The sequence below is a fragment of the Haliotis rubra genome, unplaced genomic scaffold, assembly GCF_003918875.1.
Source record: "Haliotis rubra isolate DU_JTF1 unplaced genomic scaffold, ASM391887v1 Scf1615, whole genome shotgun sequence".
Classification (NCBI taxonomy): domain Eukaryota; kingdom Metazoa; phylum Mollusca; class Gastropoda; order Lepetellida; family Haliotidae; genus Haliotis; species Haliotis rubra.
In genome coordinates this window covers 43,248-63,436 of record NW_025765576.1, presented here as the reverse complement: position 1 = coordinate 63,436, position 20,189 = coordinate 43,248, and the positions used below count along the sequence as shown (strand labels likewise).

Below are 20,189 nucleotides of genomic sequence, written 5' to 3'. Positions count from 1 at the left end.
GGGACATAGTAACGTTCAGATCTACATCAAGACAGGGACATAGTAACGTTCTGATCTAAATCAAGACAGGGACATAGTAACGTTCAGACCTACATCAAGACTGGGACATAGTAACGTTCAGATCTACATCAAGACTGGGACATAGTAACGTTCAGACCTACATCAAGACAGGGACATAGTAACGTTCAGACCTACATCAAGATAGGGACATAGTAACGTTCAGACCTACATCAAGACCGGGACATAGTAACGTTCAGATCTACATCAAGACTGGGACATAGTAACGTTCGGATCTAAATCAAGACAGGGACATAGTAACGTTCACATCTACATCAAGACAGGGACATAGTAACAAAATCTGTTGAGTTGAGTCGTGCTAGAGTTTCTGGAACGTGTTCCTTCTCTGGATGTTTCACATAGGACATGCCCTGTGAGAGTGGAGGATACAGTGATGAGGAGGCGTTATCCCGGCTTGTGGTGATCCTCCCGCTGTGTCGGCCTTCCTTCCCCTCACATCATCCCCTCACATTTGGGGCGCAGAGCCGTGTAGATGTGGACGTGTTCTTCCTGCCCGAGAGCCACGTAGTCAGCTGCAGAATCAGACCTGTTGCTTGGCACCGGCAAGATGGCACCCTCGTCATTAGCTGTAGCATCAGACCTGTGGCCTGGCACCGGCCATCTGGCACCCTCGTCATGAGCTGTAGCGTAGTGCTGCTCGCTTGTAGCAGAAGATTCTCTGTTGATGTGACCATATTTGTTTTTGTTTCAGCCAAGAAGCCAACGCTTATGGGCACTTGAGTTACAAACGGTTAATACTGGAGCAATTACAGACCCACTTTCTCGAAATGGCATAACACTAAGATAAATATAAACTATATGTCTATCATAAATTTGAAACCACAGAAGATAATAAATAAAAACTATTTAAAAAGTCATTAAAGTATTTATATTGTAATTATTGCTAGTTTTCGCTAACTAAAGTGAGAAACGTTTCCCTGAAAGATTTGTAAGTGATTATTATGTCATATTGTCCTTCATAGATTATGTTATTGAGCCCAGTCCTAAATGAAGAAATCAGACATTTTTCATATATTTGTACCATGCATTAATTGTATTTCTGTGGTAGATATAGGTCATGGGTACCTCATGTTTGAGTAGGACACCCTGGCACCCTCGACGTGGACTGTAGCGTTGGGGGACTCGCTGCTGGCTCTGTTGTTCAGTGCAGTCAGGTGGGCAGCATACCTGGAGACGACATACATGCACTGATAGAAATATATGTATGTTTATTCTGACAAAACAATATTTTGATACAATGTAACACACCCAAACATTTAGGTAGTTAAACGTTCAAATATATATTATTTTTATGTGAGTGTATATGTGCGAAAGCAGTGTGTGTGATTTTGTGTGTGAAAGCAGTGGTCATATGAGAACGCAGTGTACATATGTGTGTGTATCTCTGTGAAATATTATGTGTTTGTGTGTGAAAGGAATAAACAGGTGAACACTATATCAAACCGTTTTTATTCGACAACATGCACATTTGACTGTGCAGAAAACGAAAACGATTAGTATGATAGACTAATTATGTAGAACTTTTATATGCATGTTACATGAAGTGTAGAGGTTGATCCTTCAGAAAGGTGCATTTGTTCCAGTCAGTTATCCCATATGTTACTTACCTTAATTTCCGTTTTGCTGAAAAGTAGAGAAGGAAGAGTTTTATTACACGAAATTACAAAGTAGTAGGCAATTCAGTCTGTGCATTCATCGACAGTTAGCGTTTATCCTTGTCTCTGTTAGTACTTCCTCGCCTAACGACCACTGTCCTTTCGGTCCTGAGTTCAACCTTCCTGCTAGTGTGGTGATCTGCCATCAGTTGCTGGTGATCTACAGCCCGTATTTTAATGGTAGTAAATTTTACCTTTGTGTAAAATAGAATATTGCATTTTTTTAAATGGTTAGTTTTCAGACATAAATTGTGATAATCTTGCTAATTTATTATTGTTTTTTTTGTGACAGATATTAAAAATATTTATCATAACTCGCGTAGTCATTATGTTGCTGAAATGTTGCTGAGGTGATCTTAACTCACTCACTCACAACATCCTCCTGCATCGACGTATTCCATAGACCAGCACCACCACCACCAACAACCACAGCACCGCCACAGCAGGTACCAGAAGGGACAACATGGGTGTGTCTGGAGACAGCGATAGATGCATTACGTCAGAAACATGTGCTGCAATTTCACTATCTGTAGGGCAGCTGCATTATCAGTAAGTTTATTATCTCCCGCTTGATATTGCTGAAATATTGCTAAATGTGACATTAACGTAAACTCACTGTAAGTAAGGTAATATGAATAAATTTCAAAGTTTGCACTGTTCATCATCAAAGACATTTGTTACATTTAAGCTAACAAAAATCCACCTCTACGCCATTACAATATGACACAAGTTATCTTATCTCGAAGGAAATTTGGGTTACATCAGCACAAGGTCTCAAATATTAATCTTGTTAACACAATAAAAAAATTAGTGCACGCCGAACGGCCAGCAGGGAAAAAGACATGATATGATATGATATGGTATGATATGATATGTTACTTGGTTTATCAAGCTTCAGATTCCTCCACGCGTTCCCATGTGTGTTGTAGACATGACACATGTACTGTCCCGATCTGTCAACAGCTGGCGTAGACAACACAGCCTCCCTGTGTCCTGTAACCAGCCTGTGTCTGGATGTGTTCCACCAGGTTACAGTGCAGGCAGGGTTACAGTCAGCGGAACATCTCACTGTGAGAGGGGCACCTGCTGCAGCAGTCACTGTGCTGGTTGTTCCATTGAACAGGATCTGCTCTGGTCCATCTGAACAATACGAACATTTAACCAATATTTTGACAATCCGATAAGTGAGCTTGCTGTCGATATTCTCATTCAAAATGTTATTACATCTTGAAGATAGAACCCGAAACTGAGTTAGTCACACTGCCATAAGAATCTACAACCAATCTTTAGTAAACAACAGCCTCTCATATTTACAAATATCGATGATACCTGGTGAAATAGGAATTGGATGATGCTATAAATAAATAAACAAACAAATAAATAAATAAATAAATAAATAAATAAATAAATAAATAAATAAATAAATAAATAAATAAATAAATAAATAAATGAATGAATGAATGAATGAATGAATGAATGAATGAATGAATGAATGAATGAATGAATGAATGAATGAATCAATCAATCAATCAATCAATAAATAAATAAATAAATAAATAAATAAAAAAATAAATAAATAAATAAATAAATAAATAAATAAATAAATAAATAAATAAATAAATATATAAATAAATACTGCATTCGGCCGTGTAGGCTACACGATCGTAAGTACGTCAATATGGAACAGTGTTTAAAGGCACAGTCTTGACCTATTCTGCTGATGGTGGACAGCACAGATCACGGATTCACTCACACTGAACATCCAGGTCGTGTCCGTGACTCCAGTCAGACTCCAGCCCCTCCTCCACAGCCTGACAGCTGTAGTTGCCGCCCCCCTCCTTGCTGATGTGTCTCATAATGAGGTTCGGCCCGGCTACATGAACGTCTTCCTCTCCTTGAATCTTCTCACTGTTCCTCCTCCAGATGTAGGTCATGGTCAGAGGGTGGTCCGGGGGGAGACTCTGAGAAGAGGAGGAGCATGTCAGGGTGACAAGCCCACCTGAGTCAGCTGATGTAGCACCAGTGATGCTCGGCTGTGAAGGTTTCTCTGTAATGACAGATAACATCGGCATTTACCCTGGGTAGATGATCCAGATGTGGGAGTGTTCTCGAGTAAATGATACAGTGTGACAGGTCCAGTCAGGACAACTAACTCTATTCTCCTTTTAGAAAAAAAAAGAAAACATAAAATCCAATAACAATAAAAGGTTTCAAGCAGTGGCACACCGTGACGTGTCTCTCGGCAAAGTTGTCGTTAAATCATATTTAACTGGATATAATGTAATGTTTCCAGTACAAGTGAGGCAGGTCCTGTAAGTGTAGGTGTTTTGTTTCTCAAACAGTATTGTTAGTTTTACATGTTAAACCACAGTACTCGGACAACAACACGAGTGCTCATAAATAATGTTTTACAATGACTTTTCGAATCGCCCTGACACTGTAGTAGTCCAAACTGCTTATCATCAATGACCTAGCTAATAACCAGTATAATAGTTGTGAGACATGTGGTTAATTACAACACAGGTGTTACAACACTACACGCGCGATGGAATCTGCCCATCTGGAGAACATGGTGTTTTGTAGAGTAGAGTACACATGGTGGGAGTTAATGGACTTTCACAAAAGCGCCTTGCTCCACATTTCCATGTTGATCACGTGACAGTCAGTTGTATAACGATACCTCATCATCACTGTCTATGTGTCTTCAACGTGACACAGGTCAGACACGTGTAGTTTTAAAAACTGATTTACATCAAACGCATTTCATATGAGTTGATTAATACTTATGTTGTGAACACATATTTTTCGCAAAAGTAGCCTGATGTCATTTACGATAACTGATTGACGTTTACTAAACAAAATTGAACTATTTGTCGTCTAAATTCATTACGTTTTTTGATATTTGGTCAAGATTTATCACTAGCTACATAAGCTCTGTGCCGTTTATAGAATGTGGCGGTATTTCTACGTGGAAACGCATGCTAATGTTGAAACAGACACTTTATTGTTCTGTGGCTAATAATTCCCCAATACATGCATATGACTCCCGTTTAAAGCACACTATTTCCCTTCTCGTTATTCGTATCCACATTCCACATGTATGGCTTACAGAAAACGGTTATTCATGCTATTTGAAAACTCTATCTAAGTGTGATAAACAATTGGGCAAGTGGTCTGATGTGGCGCTATGCACTGTTCAGGGTGTGCTTTGGTCACGTTAGAGTCCTCGGGGTCGCTCCAATAACGTATATACGTTTGTCAAACATATAGCATGTGGGCTTTACCAATGAGGTAACGTCTGAGACATACATCACAATGGGCTGTCTCTACATCAAGCTGGGCCCATTAATAGGCTTTAAGTGATTCCTGAAGGTGGCATTTACACATTATACAGATACCGTATCCGATTCTCACTCATGTGCAACAAAGAGAAGCTGGTCACAGCCAGGTATCCCCTTGTTTGAGTCAAACGGCAAACATACGTAGAGCCCTGCGTCCTCAGTAGTGACATTATACAGTGTAAACCTGAACTCTGATGGGGTGATGTTCATTGGATGTCTCTGTCTCTGTACCATGTACGGCTGTTGTTCACAATGTCATGCTCAGTGTCAGTTTTTATAAAGAGAAATTCTGTAAAATTAACTAACACGCCGACTTTATACTCTTGTCGAGCCTGGGACGTGTTGAGGGAGATGGTCACGTTATGACCAACACGTGCAACGATGTAATCAGATCCTGTCGTGGCAGACACGAGACATGCAAATAAAACATTATTGTTAATAACGTCCACACAATACTGCACGCACAAAACATTTGACATGTACAATATTGCACACTCAATAACATCTGACATAACTCCGTAAAAGTTCAGCAAATATAGTAGTATATACAATGGGGGTTTTGGACCAGGTCCAACAAAAGCCTCTGCAAAGCCTTATTTGGGAAATAAGGCTTTGGTCGGACCCTTAGCTCTTGCTACCATTACCCCTACTATAAAAAAGTTTGAGACGCTAGCGGGATACGGACTGCACATGTATACCTCACAACCTCGCCTCTTAACCGACTGAGCTACCAGGGGCATGGTTGAAGTATGTCTGTTTAACAGGTCTATCCTGGGATTGTATCATCGTGCCGCTATGCCGTGTTGACTGGAGGTAACACTGTGCCGTACTGTACGATCAATAATTCCGCTCTTACAAACCCCCTACCTGGCCCATCCCTCAAGTGGTACAAGTAAGGCTCGTCTGCTTTGATGTCCACTTTATCTATGTTGTAAGTTTTGACTGACCATATAGGATCGGTGGCTCGTGTTCCCCCGGTTGGTATAGATACCTCACTAGGGCCCTATCTGGTATCTGTTTCTCCTTCCCACGCAATGGAGCAGCCGACTCTGCAACTATTGATTTTAGTTTGATAGCGTCTGCCGGTTTCTTGCCGGTGAGACGGGTGGCTTCATGGTTGATTGCCGACACCACCTTGGGTAACCTCACGACCCATTCAGTCGATCTTTTCCCCGGGTTGGCCATCTCTCTCGCATACTGATGCCCGAATAAGCGCTCAGCCAAAGTCCTATTAAATCTCTCAACTATGGCTTGGCTGCGATGAGCCCCGGCAGCGCCACGCCTGACCTTTGTATCGTGTTTGTCTAACAGGTGTGACACGGGGTCAACTTGCAGCTCTGTTGGCCACGTCAGCGCACTGCGTTTGTATATGCGTTCGAACCCTCTGGCTACCTGGGCAGAATCTTTTGCGGTCAAGGATTCGGCTTCCTTGTAGCGACTGGCCACATCCACGACGGTTAAGTCATACTTGTACCTCTTGTCGCGAGGTAGGAATAGGAGGTCGGCCTGGTGAACGCTATTAGGTATGTTAATACCGAACCTCCTTCTAGGCACGTAGCGTGGTACCGGTAAATAGATCTGCCACAGGGCTTGTTTTTCAAGCCACGCTTTGGCCTCCTCCGGGGGTACTCGCGCCATTTTAGCCAGCTTATCTACAGCGCTAGCTCCTTTCCAGTACCCACGCGGGCTGTAGTAAATAGCCTCAAACTTTTTCTGGTTCCGTGACATGTCTTGGTTCAATTTTCTCATGCCCGTACGTGTACGTGTTTATCCCATCAATAGCTATCCAACGTTTAGTGTCCATAGGCGACAGGGACGTGTTGTTTATTGTCAGTCCGTATATCCTATGGCTATCACTTCTAAGTGTGTTCATTTTATGTCTAAAGGTACGGGTCTTGAACAGGGCTTCCTTGAATCTGGCATGTTTGATGTGTTGTTTCACCACGTACTTCTTAACACCCTTAGCCTTCCGGATCTCACTATTGTGAAGGATGGAGTACATCTTAGGTCTCAAACCTATGTACTCAGCTATGGGTGTGCCAGCACACTCGTCCTTCATCTTACCTAGGACCTTTTTTATTTACCGTGCTGTGTATGGCATGGTCCTTGGGGTAGTCGCTGGTGTCGTACAAATCGAGGGTTTTTTTTATGTCCTCGTACACGTCCTCGGTTCGAATCTCCATCAGCAGGGAATCCGTGTCAGTGTACAGCACTTCACACCTGTTGTCGTACTGTTTCTTAAGCTCGTTGTAGTAAAAGTCGTACATCAGGTGTTTGGATAAATAGAGGATGCTCATCCCCACGTAAACAGGCCGGTTGAATTTTATGTGGCTTTTCTTCATGTGTAGGGCAACTAGGTCATCGGTGAATATATTTTGCTACGGTTAAATGCCGGACTGGCTATCAGTCTCCTGAGCTTGTCTTCCTCATTCGACCGAACCAGCTTCACGGTCACGCGTTTCCTCAGGTTCTCCATAGTCTTACCAAACACCGAGTTGTTCATGAGCTTGTAGAGATTTTTCTCAAAGTCACTGGTGGCAAGCTTTTGGAGGTCTGTGTTCATTCTGATGTAAAGCTCCATCCATGGGCTCTGGTTGAACACGAGCACCCTGTGTATTTTGGCCAGCCTCATACCCAACGACATGTACAGCTGTAGGTTGCGATAGTGAACGATGTACTTGGTCTTATTCATTAAGTTAGGCACGAGTTTTTCAACGTCTGCCACCCGCCCACCTAACAAGTTATGTTGGTACTCAGACATCCAGACTGGGTTAACCCTCATACGTTCGGGGGCCAGGGGGTAGCTGTTCTGTGATGTGTGTAATGCCTTGGGGTATTCCAAGTCAACCTCGAGGATATAACCTTTGTTCGAATCTGGTGCGATGCTCATAACATCGACCTCGGACGATACGCATTCGAATCCCCCTGTGGGTAGATACTGGCTCATAGCCCAGCCGTACAGGTTGTTTGCGTCGAGGTAGAGAATATGATTGGTTGGCTTGCTCGGGTCGTAGCCTTTCACGTATTGATTATTTGCTTTCGCGTATCGCTTGGTTGCCATGGAGATCCCGTCTCGCAAGCCTTTCTCAATGAATAGGTGCATGTCATAATCTGTAAGCAATTCCAACTTAACTCCGGTCTTTTTAAGCAAGGCATCCCATGACAGACCTGGGCTGGTGTAATACCATGCGGGGTCGAGTTTATACTGCTTGAAACATGTTCGCCTAAACGTCTCAAACACGTCGGCTAACAGCAGTACATCTGTCCTCAAGTACAGGTCGTGATAGTCACCCAGATTCTCACAACCAAGTTTTTCCCATACATTAATAGCGTGCGAGTAATCGTCTTGGGATATTTCCGAGTCTGTCAGATTGCTGTAAAATTCTCTGATGGGGGGTAGTCTGGTCTCGGCGAACTTGACCCAACTATCCATGTACTCATAGGGGTACACACCCTTCCTCATCAGCAGGGGTCTAGTCTCGGCGTCTGTGTATCGATCGGTAATAGGGAAGGTATCGTTGGCCTTGACCAGACTGTCTAGTGACGACAGGAGAAACTGAAATGAGTCAATGAACCTAAGGCCGTTTAAGCTGAAGGAGATGTATCTCTCCATGTTGTTGGGGATACACGTTATATTGCCATCGATTTTTGCGATGGCCTGCATGATTAAGTGAGAGTCGTACCCTCTCAAGTTGTGAAAGACCACGGGGATGTTTATTGTCTTAGGGATGATTCTAAGCTTGAGGTTACACGCGCTGTGAGCGGCACCTCTATACTTACCGGTTACGTGGCAGTGATCTCTCACCGAATAACCGTTAAGTGGTGAGTCACACACGTGGCAGTTAGTGCTACAGGCGTGAGCTAGCCTGTCGAATTGGGTCATACGCATGGGAGCCACTCTATACAGTGCATTCCTAATAATTTTTTCTTCCTCCTGCAAACACTTCAGAAACCTTTCAGCCGTGTCAGGGCCCTTATACACTACCGGAGCTTTCGTTTCCCCATCACACCTGACGACCACGTATCCAAACCCACAGGTTTCATGCTCCTGTGTTTTGTGTGTGAAGCTCTCACCTGTGGGTAGAGCATTGGGGGTACCCCCAACAACCCCACCTGTGGGGGTATCCCCAACAGCCCCGCCGGCGGCAGCCTCAAAAGTCGGCGTATATGATATAAGGCACAGACATTTGGTTCTTGTGGTTACCGAATTTTAGGATATTGTCACCTTCCTTAGGCATGTCGACTCGTATAGCTGTCTGCCCCACACCTTGGCAATCCTCCCGGTGGGATTCTAATAAATCAGCTCATGTGAAGCCATGTAGGCACCGTTCGCAGAAGTGGGTCTTTTCTCTGTGTGCCGATTGGTCATACAACAGCCTACTAAAGTGTTTTATCCATGTGAAGTGGTACTTGTCACCTCGCTGGATCATGAATATATTGATAACGCGAGGGGGGTTCCCCCCCTGTCCCCCCAACGGACTGACCCTGTGTACTATTGTTGTGTTACCTTCGTGCCCAAAAACATTTATAGCTAGATTATTCTGTTTTTCTATTTTAGTTATCTGGGATATGGGGGTTGGTTCATCTATACCATCCCAGTTGAGCCCATCGTCTTGGGGATAGCTAGAAAGCCTGTCTGAATGAGTGTCAGCTGGAATCAAGGCTTACCTGATAGCTAACCTCAGGCAATCGTCTCCTCTATTCTTGACGTTGACCATGGCATGTTTTTTCCTATAGTAGGGAGGCAAGTCTAGGTATGACCCGCCTCTGAACGGCACGTAGTTAGCTATGTCTAGATAGACATTATCGATTTTATCTACAGCCCACCCGGACCCCAAGTGTGTGTAGCGTTCTAGGTATTCTCGTATCTGCTGAAAACTGGTATCGATTGATGCGTCTATGGTCTCTATATGGGTCACGACCTCTTGTTTACCCCGAAAGTAAGGCTGAACCCCCACTCCCACCTGCTTATCGAGCGACATTTTAACTGTGATCTGAAATTTGATAGTAGTATATACAATGGGGGTTTTGGACCAGGTTTTAATCATGGTAAAAGTAGGGTTTGATGTGCCAAGGGCTGGGCACACTTGGAATTACTTTGATGGGGGTCGAGTAGATGTGCATGGGTAGATAGATATACTTGTTGACGACTCGTTGCAAGTTATACAAAACACCCTACTATACTGCTCATGTTCCAGGTGGGTCGAGGGAATAATCGATAAGGTGTATCTAGATTTTTTACCTTTACGGTGGTCCAATTAGAGATTGATCTTCTTAGGTGTGTACGCAACTATGACTACTGTTGGTGAACTTAAGCTGGTCGCCAGAAGCCATGGTGTGATCGGGTATTCTCGAATCCGGAAGCCAGCCTTGTTGAGATTACTAGGTTTAGAAGCCCCTCCCACGGTAAAACAATTAAAAGCTCAAGCAAAACAGCTTGGATTCACGGGTTATTCAAACCTGGGGAGAGCCGGGTTAGCCGCATTGTTATCACATGCCCCCGTAGCGCAACCTCCCACTGTAAAACAACTGAAAGTTCAGGCACGTGATTTGGGGTTAGGGGGATATTCCCGTATGAGGAAACCACAGCTTGTATAACTATTACGGCAGAATAGAGCTATTGACCTACAGTTCTTACGCACTGAGCACGCTGTAGGTAACTATTTGAGAGGCTGGCGCATGCATGTTGATAGGAACATAGACATTATAGATATCAAGCCTCTGATAGCTGATAAAATAAACCAGGAACTAAACAGTCTAGGAAGTATCAAATTTCAAATCACAGTGAAAATATCGCTCGATAAGCAGGTGGGGGGAACCCCCACTGGGGTCACTGAGTACGTTCAGCCTTACTTCCGAGGTAGGCAAGAGGTCGTGACTCATATAGAGACCATAGACACATCAATCGATACCAGTTTTCAGCAGATACGAGAATACCTAGAACGCTACACACACTTGGGGTCCAGGTGGACTGTAGATAAAATCGATAATGTCTATCTAGACATAGCTAACTACGTGCCGTTCAGAGGCGGGTCATACCTAGACTTGCCCCACTACTATAGGAAAAAACATGCCATGGTCAATGTCAAGAATAGAGGAGACGATTGCCTGAGGTTAGCTATCAGGTCAGCCTTGTTTCCAGCTGACACTCATTCAGACAGGCTTTCTAGCTATTCCCAAAACGATGGGCTCAACTGGGATGGTATAGATGAACCCACCCCCATATCCCAGATAACTAAAATAGAAAAACAGAATAATCTAGCTATAAATGTCTTTGGGCACGAAGGTAACACAACAATAGTACACAGGGTCAGCCCAGTGTTGGGGTTGGGGGGACAGGGGGGGAACCCTCCTCGCGTTATCAATATAGAGGTATAGAGGCGCCGCTCACAGCGCGTGTAACCTCAAGCTTAGAATCATCCCTAAGACAATAAACATCCCCGTGGTCTTTCACAACTTGAGAGGGTACGACTCTCACTTAATCATGCAGGCCATCGCGAAAATCGATGGCAATATAACGTGTATCCCCAACAACATGGAGAGATACATCTCCTTTAGCTTAAACGGCCTTAGGTTCATTGACTCAGTTCAATTTCTCCTGTCATCACTAGACAGTCTGGTCAAGGCCAACGATACCTTCCCTATTACCGATCGATACACAGACGCCGAGACTAGACCCCTGCTGATGAGGAAGGGTGTGTACCCCTATGAGTACATGGATAGTTGGGCCAAGTTCGCCGAGACCAGACTACCCCCATCAGAGAATTTTACAGCAATCTGACAGACTCGAAATATCCCAAGACGATTACTGCGCTATTAATGTATGGAATAAACTGGGTTGTGAGAATCTGGGTGACTATCACGACCTGTACTTGAGGACAGATGTACTGCTGTTAGCCGGCGATGTTTGAGACGTTTAGGCGGACATGTTTCAAGCAGTATAAACTCGACCCGCATGGTATTACACCAGCCCAGGTCTGTCATGGGATGCCTTGCTTAAAAGACCGGAGTTAAGTTGGAATTGCTTACAGATTATGACATGCACCTATTCATTGAGAAAGGCTTATGGCCGGGATCTCCATGGCAACCAAGCGATCTGGCGAAGGCAAATAATCAATAAGTGAAGGGCTACGACCCGAGCAAGCCAACCAATCACATTCTCTACCTCGACGCAAACAACCTGTACGGCTGGGCCATGAGCCAGTATCTACCCACAGGGGGATTCGAATGGGCGTCACCCATTGATGTTATGAGCATCGCACCAGATTCGAACAAAGGTTATATCCTCGAGGTTGACTTGGAGTACCCCAAGGCATTACACACATCACAGAACAGCTACCCCCTGGCCCCCGAACGTATGAGGGTTAACCCAGTCTGGATGTCTGAGTACCAACATAACTTGTTAGGTGGGCGGGTGGCAGACGTTGAAAAACTCGTGCCTAACTTAATGAATAAGACCAAGTACATCGTTCACTATCGCAACCTACAGCTGTACATGTCGTTGGGTATGAGGCTGGCCAAAATACACAGGGTGCTCATGTTCAACCAGAGCCCATGGATGGAGCTTTACATCAGAATGAACACAGACCTCCAAAAGCTTGCCACCAGTGACTTTGAGAAAAATCTCTACAAGCTCATGAACAACTCGGTGTTTGGTAAGACTATGGAGAACCTTAGGAAATGCGTGACCGTGAAGCTGGTTCGGTCGAATGAGGAAGACAAGCTCAGGAGACTGATAGCCAGTCCGGCATTTAACCGTAGCAAAATATTCACCGATGACCTAGTTGCCCTACACATGAAGAAAAGCCACATAAAATTCAACCGGCCTGTTTACGTGGGGATGAGCATCCTCGATTTATCCAAACACCTGATGTACGACTTTTACTACAACGAGCTTAAGAAACAGTACGACGACAGGTGTGAAGTGCTGTACACTGACACGGATTCCCTGCTGATGGAGATTCGAACCGAGGACATGTATGAGGACATGAAAAAACTCCTCGATTTGTACGACACCAGCGGCTACCCCAAGGACCATGCCATACACAGCACGGTAAATAAAAAGGTCCTAGGTAAGATGAAGGACGAGTGTGCTGGCACGTCCATAGCTGAGTACATAGGTTTGAGACCTAAGATGTACTCCATCCTGAAGGCCGACAATAGTGAGATCCGGAAGGCTAAGGGTGTTAAGAAGTACGTGGTGAAACAACACATCAAACACGCCAGATTCAAGGAAGCCCTGTTCAAGACCCGTACCTTTAGACATAAAATGAACACACTTAGAAGTGATGGCCATAGGATATACGGACTGACAATAAACAACACGTCCCTGTCGCCGATGGACACTAAACGTTGGATAGCTATTGATGGGATAAACACGTACACGTACGGGCATGAGAAAATTGAACCAAGACATGTCACGGAACCAGAAAAAGTTTGAGGCTATTTACTACAGCCCGCGTGGGTACTGGAAAGGAGCTAGCGCTGTAGATAAGCTGGCTAAAATGGCGCGAGTACCCCCGGAGGAGGCCAAAGCGTGGCTTGAAAAACAAGCCCTGTGGCAGATCTATTTACCGGCACCTGCACGCTACGTGCCTAGAAGGAAGTTTGGTATTAACATACCTAATAGCGTTCACTAGGCAGACCTACTGTTCCTACCCCACGACAAGAGGTACAAGTATGCCTTAACCATAGGGGACGTTGCCAGTTGCTACAAGGAAGCCGAACCCTTGACCGCGAAAGATTCTCCCCAGGTAGCCAGAGGATTCAAACGCATATACAAACGCAGTCCGCTGACGTGGCCAACAGAGCTGCAAGTTGACCCCGGGCGGGAGTTCATGGGTGCCATGTCACACCTGTTAGACAAACACGATACAAAGGTCAGGCGTGGCACAGCTGGAGCCCATCGCAGCCAAGCCATAGTTGAGAGATTCAATAGGACTTTGGCTGAGCGCTTATTCGGGCATCAGTATGCGAGAGAGATGGCCAACCCGGGGAAAAGATCGACTGAATGGGTCGTGGGGTTACCCAAGGTGGTGTCGGCAATTAACCATGAAGCCACCCGTCTCACCGGCAAGAAACCGGCAGACGCTATCAAACTAAAATCAATAGTTGCAGAGTCGGCTGCTCCATTGCGTGGGAAGGAGAAACAGATACCAGATAGAGCCCTAGTGAGGTATCTATACCAGCCTGGGGAACACGAGGGTGATAGCCGTATGGGAGCCACCGATCCTATATGGTCAGTCAAAACTTACAACATAGATAAAGTGGACATCAAAGCAGACGAGCCTAACTTGTACTACTTGAGGGATGGGCCAGGTAGGGGGTTTGTAAGAGCGGAATTATTGATCGTACAGTACGGCACAGTGTTACCTCCAGTCAACACGGCATAGCGGCACGATGATGCAATCCCAGGATAGACCCGTTAAACCAACATACTTCAACCATGTCCCCGGTAGCTCAGTCGGTTAAGCGGCGAGGTTGTGAGGTATACATATTCATAATCCAGCGAGGTGACAAGTACCACTACACATGGATAAAACACTTTAGCAGGCTGTTGTATGACCAATCGGCACACATGCCTAAGGAAGGTGACAATATCCTAAAATTCGGTAACCACAAGAACCAAATGTCTGTGCCTTATATCATATACGCCGACTTTGAAGCCTTGGTCAAACCTGTTGAGGCTGCCGCCGGCGGGGCTGTTGGGTGTACTCCCAATGCTCTACCCACAGGTGAGAGCTTCACACACAAAACACAGGAGCATGAGGCCTGTGGGTTTGGATACGTTGTCGTCAGGTGTGACGGGGAAACGAAAGCTCCCGTAGTGTATAGGGGTCCTGACGCGGCTGAAAGGTTTCTAAAGTGTATAATAATCCTATATATTATAGGATGGGTCTGTACCCAGTCGTAGAGGAAGTAGCGAAAACCCTGGAAACCGTAGACGGGTTCCGCTTGAGGCAGTTATGTGATGTAAAACACCAACTAGAACTAGACCGCGACACCCGTAAAGCACTATGTAAAAAGTACCATAGAGCTTTCAATATCGTGGACGGGGCTGATACTGCCCTTATGGCAACCAGCATGAGGCTGGGGGCGGCAGGTGTTGGGTTGTTAGCTACCATCGTGGCCGCACCTATAGTGCTAGGCATCGAAATAACAGCTGGGGTGGCAGGGGTGTTAGGGTTGGCTCTTAAGTTTGCATCCCGCAGACTGCATCGTAAAGCGTTGAAACACGATGAGATCAGGGTTCTGGCCGAAACAAAGCTGAACACAGTAAGTGAACGTATTTCCACGGCACTCACTGACAGTAAGATCTCCGAGGAGGAGTTTAGTTCAATCCTCTCTGAACTCACAAAATATAACAAAATGAAACAAGAGATTCGATCCAAGTCTCGTAAATCTGCTATCAGTGAGGATGAGAAAAAAAGTACATAGAACAAGGGGTGAAAAAAGCCCAGCAAGCCTTTATTACAAACACCAAAGAGATTATAGGCGATTCACGTTAAACTGTTTCATCGAGGTAAACATGGCATAGCGGCATAGCGGCACGTTAGACGCAGCCCATTATTGGATGATGCAATCCCAGGATAGACCCGTCAAACCAACACACTTCAACCATGTCCCCGGTAGCTCAGTCGGTTAAGAGGCGCAATTGTGAGGTATAACATTGGGCGTTCGTATCCCGCTAGCGCCCCAAACTTTTTTATAGTAGGGGTAATGGTAGCAAGAGCTAAGGGTCCGACCAAAGCCTTATCTGTGAAATAAGGCTTTGCAGAGACTTTTGTTGGAACTGGTCCAAAACCCCCATTGTATATACAACTTTTGATACTTCCTAGACTGTTTAGTTCCTGGTTTATTTTATCAGCTATCAGAGGCTTGATATCTATAATGTCTATGTTCCTATCAACATGCATACGCCAACCTCTCAAATAGTTGCCTACAGCGCGCTCAGTGCGCACGAACTGTAGGTCAATAGCTCTATTCTGCCGTAATAGTTCTACAAGCTGTGGTTTCCTAAAAAATACGGGAATATCCCCCTAACCCCAAATCACGTGCCTGAACTTTCAGTTGTTTTACAGTGGGAGGCTGCGCTACGGGGGCATGTGATAACAATGCGATTAACCCGGCTCTCCCCAGGTTTGAATAACCCTTGAGCCGAAGCTGTTTTGCTTGAGCTTTTAATTGTTTTACCGTGGGAGGGGCTTCTAAACCTAGTAATCTCAACAAGGCTGGCTTCCGCATTCGAGAATACCCGATCACACAACGGCTTCTGGCGATTTGTTTGAGCTCGCGTATAGTAGTCATAGTTGTGTACACACCTAAGAGAATCAATGTCTAATTGGGCCACAGTAAAGGGAGGTAACTCCTAAAAAATATAGTGAGGCGCTCATAAAATCACTACATGGGCCGTTTCAATCCAGTACTTACACTGTTGGATATAGTATTCCTTGAAGTTGTGCAGGTATTCCTGTATACTTGTAAAACAATTTATCTGGTATTGAGTCGTGATGTCCCGCCCACATGTGAAGGGGCGAGTATACTTAACACCCTCCTTAATCCATACCACTTCCAATATGACCTGAAATCTGAAGCGTCCCCATAAGTTCACCTCATCTTTGAGTATGTTTTTGACCAGAGATTCGATGCCGGGTATACTTTCCCTAGGGTCAATTTCCACAAACATAGTTTTACCTAGGTGTGCACAATGTCTAATTGGGACACTACACTGCTATCCTGAGAAGTCGCCTACGTTCTTTTATGTAGGCCTGTTTATTCTCGTAGATGAGATGATGTCTGACTACGTTCGCCCCGTGAGCTTTACATAGGCAGTAGTGCCCTTTAACCCCTATACCACACACAGAACACGCGTAGTTAGGGCTTCCCATGTGGAAACAACAGTACCCCCTAGTCCTGCATTTCCTACCACAGGTCTCGGTCTTCCCCATAAGTATGTATTGGCATCGGTATGGAGCAGGTCTCATGTTTAGCATACTTGTATGAGTATTTAGTCTAATTGTTTCGCAACCAACGCAGTCGCTGCTATACCCAGCACTATGAATACCAGTTCACGGTCCATTTGCCCCTTGGATGGTGTGTAGTACTGAGCGAGTGTGGGTTTATTGAGAGGTTGCAGCCGTTTACCTGTTAATAAGAAGTATTCTCTCGCGCTGGAATGTTTGAACGGCATGGTTTTCACGCCTGAGTTGTTCGTTAATGTAATCGATCCTCTGGAGGCGTTTTTTAGCGTACTCGGATTGGGCGGCCTGTAATTTCTCAATAGCGAGATTATGGCGCTTTCTTTCTTCCTGTATTTCAGCCGCGTGTGACTCTCGTAGTTTCGAGAAGAGGAAATTGCTCCCGGGAAAATGCCAGGGCATTTACTAACGCACCACCGACCATCATGGCAATCGTAGCCATCCTATATTTACTTCATAATATTTTCAGGTAGTATCCCTTGTTTAACTAGGATGTCTTTTGTAGCCATCGCCATGCCAAGGTTCATTATGAGCATACCCATATCCTGCAGGTTGAAATCTAGCTTGATAGTCGGTTGTTTAAGCACCATTTTGGTCAACCGAGCGTATCCTACAGCTAGACTGGCGACCACGGTGGCGTGGTATGCGTCGTTGACGAACGTTTTCCCCTCAGACATTATGTATATGATATAAAAATATTAAATTATAACATGATATGCGGGTTGACCTCTTATTGTGGGGGTTTCTCTGGGGGAGGGTTTCCCTCACTGTGTCGTGTATATAACCATGAGATAGCCACGGCAGCAGTTGTGCATACAACCAACAATAGTCGAGACGGGTGAGTCACCCTAATCATTTTATGTTGGTTACACCACCGTTTTTTACCGGCAGCTACTCTCTTAGGATTCTTCTGCCTGGTGACTGTCACCTCCCTGGGGGTTTCCCCAAGTTGTGGGATCACCTCTGAAGGGGCCTGGGGTGGTGTCTCCCCCCTGGAGGGTTCCCCCAGTTGGGGTTCCCCCAACTTTGATGTCTCCTCCTGTGCAGCATCCATCTATACTATTATTATTATTTTTCCTCTGAAATTGGCAATGCTTTGCCGTGATAATCGCCGCTGTCACCGGGGCTAACAACATACCATATTTGTGGTACAGCTCGCAGCTAATAGAGCTCAAGGCGTGTTCGATAAAAGGGTCTTTCTCGAGGTCTTCCCACAAGTGAAGTCGGCGTTCCTGGGGAATGGGAAGGAAGTATGACGCAATACCAGTGTATATCTGGGTCATAGCCGATCCTATTGTCTTTGTCATCTCTGCTCCGAGACGGGACTCGTATCTAGCGTACAGTTGATCGATTTCTTCGGCTGACATTTTGTGAATTTTATCGGGAGTGTAGTCTCCAAAGAAATGTTTGGCTTTGCCACCAACAGCCAACGCCACCAGTTTCTCTCGCTTATCATCGTCCACTGGCACCAACAGTTGCTCTAGCAATTCCTCACACTCCATCTTATAATGTGATAAGTAAGTTTTAGTTTTAACTATATTATATACGATATAGGTGAAACACAGAGAAATGAAGGCTAAGTTACACACGACAAACACTTCAAATACCATAGCTATAACTAAATGCTAAGTATTTATACTAAGCATTGCTGAGCTTTACTTAGCTTTGCTAAGCATTTACTAAGCTTTGCTAAGCATTGCTAAGCATTGCTAAGCTAAAACACCCTATAAGCCACGGGTTGGTCGGACTTGAGCACAAGCTTAGCGTGTTTAGTTTCAGCGAGCTGTTTCTTCACACGTTCCCTATCATGTTTGCTCATCACATCGTTCTCTCTCTCAAACACTCCTCGAACGAATCCCTGTCCTTGCAGTGAAATAAGGCCACCCATCGCGTCTGCTCCACTGAGTTGAACTTCTGCGTTAGCACCCAGACGCTGTCATTTGCATGCCGGCCAGAGAAGGTCAGGTACGATAGCATGTCTCTCTTTTTTGTTATCTCGCGATTAGCGCTGCAGTCATCCAGTATGAACAGTGTAGACTCCCCTTTAAATTTCTCGTGAAGAGCTTTCAACCAGTCCTGCAGGCGTGTTCCCCCGGGTCGACTCTGTGTACGTCCGGGTCCGTCATCACCCAAGGTATTTCCGTGTACGTTTTATTCATGCTCAGAGTAGGTCACATGATAACGATGTTATCAAACACATCCTTGTAGTAACCCTCCAACATATCCAGCACGAAAACGGTCTTCCCACAGCCAGTCTGCCCACTCACTATGGCGCAGTGTGGGTCGCGGGGTAAATCAATAGATGGCCTGCACGAATCCCCCATTGTCTATATTAAGTTGCGCGTCCATAATAACGTACAGATATAATTTCAACTTGCCAGCAGGTTGAGCCTTCTTGGTAATCTGGATTGTTATCCCCTCGCTGCCGTTATCTATGCGGCGACCGCTACCGTGCAGTTTATCGTCATCCGTGGATCGCATGTCCAACCATAGGGCGTACTTGGTGGTCAGGTATTCCCCGATCTGCACGGAGGATAGGTCCAGGTCTTTGGTTATGTATGGGTGTTGTTTGATGGCCGGTAGCTTTTTTATCTCATCCCACTGCTGGTATGCCCTCATACCATGACTGAATAGCTGGTTGGGTACGCCCTCGATGGTCACTTCCACCTTTTCAATCTCGGGGTTGAAAAACTTCTCGCTGTCCCTCCGGAACGGCTGGTAATCCTCCACTGGGATGACCAGGATGCCTTTCATCGATCGCGCCGGCACGTTCAGGTTGATATTCCACACAGTGTCGCTCTTATCTCGCACGACTGATCTATGCCTCAGTATGTGATCGTATAGGATGGCCATCTTCCCAGAGTACTGGCTTCGAACCTGCCTGGCCAGCTCCGGGCTAGTGACCATGTCGAACTCCAGAGAGATGTTGTCTATGGCGTAACTGGCCTCATCACCGTTCGGCGTACGCACTACTTTGCTGTAGTGGTTAAACGTTAGCTCGTATTCAAGCCTATCACCCAGCGGCCTGGTAAAACGGTGCGTGTCCGTGAGCAACTTCGAAGTCGGCGCACGCAGAACCGGTTCCGATGCGGCTTTGGCGATGGCCTTTCACCGCCCGATAGCTTGTCTAGCTGGTC

At 45.4% G+C, this 20,189-nt stretch overlaps 1 protein-coding gene across 1 annotated transcript; it reads right to left on the bottom strand.

The window, feature by feature from the left end:
* Nucleotides 1–1,780: 1,780 nt before the first annotated feature.
* On the bottom strand, nt 1,781–3,842 carry LOC124271597 (B-cell receptor CD22-like). Its single transcript, XM_046706746.1, has 3 exons — nt 3,487–3,842; nt 2,613–2,873; nt 1,781–1,893 (listed from the first exon to the last, which is right to left on the bottom strand). Exons 1-3 carry the CDS (start codon nt 3,803–3,805, stop codon nt 1,781–1,783), a joined length of 693 nt encoding a protein of 230 aa, XP_046562702.1. The 5' UTR covers nt 3,806–3,842.
* Between the last annotated feature and the right edge of the window lie 16,347 nt (nt 3,843–20,189).

Excerpts from the sequence above, each read along its gene's own strand:
- LOC124271597 (XM_046706746.1), bottom strand. The coding sequence starts at position 3,805 with ATGCCGATGTTATCTGTCATTACAGAGAAACCTTCACAGCCGAGCATC. Across the intron at positions 2,874-3,486 it reads ACACGACCTGGATGTTCAGT|ATGGACCAGAGCAGATCCTG; the intron begins GTGAGTGAATCC and ends CGTATTGTTCAG. Across the intron at positions 1,894-2,612 it reads TCTGAAGCTTGATAAACCAA|ATCACCAGCAACTGATGGCA; the intron begins GTAACATATCAT and ends TACGGGCTGTAG.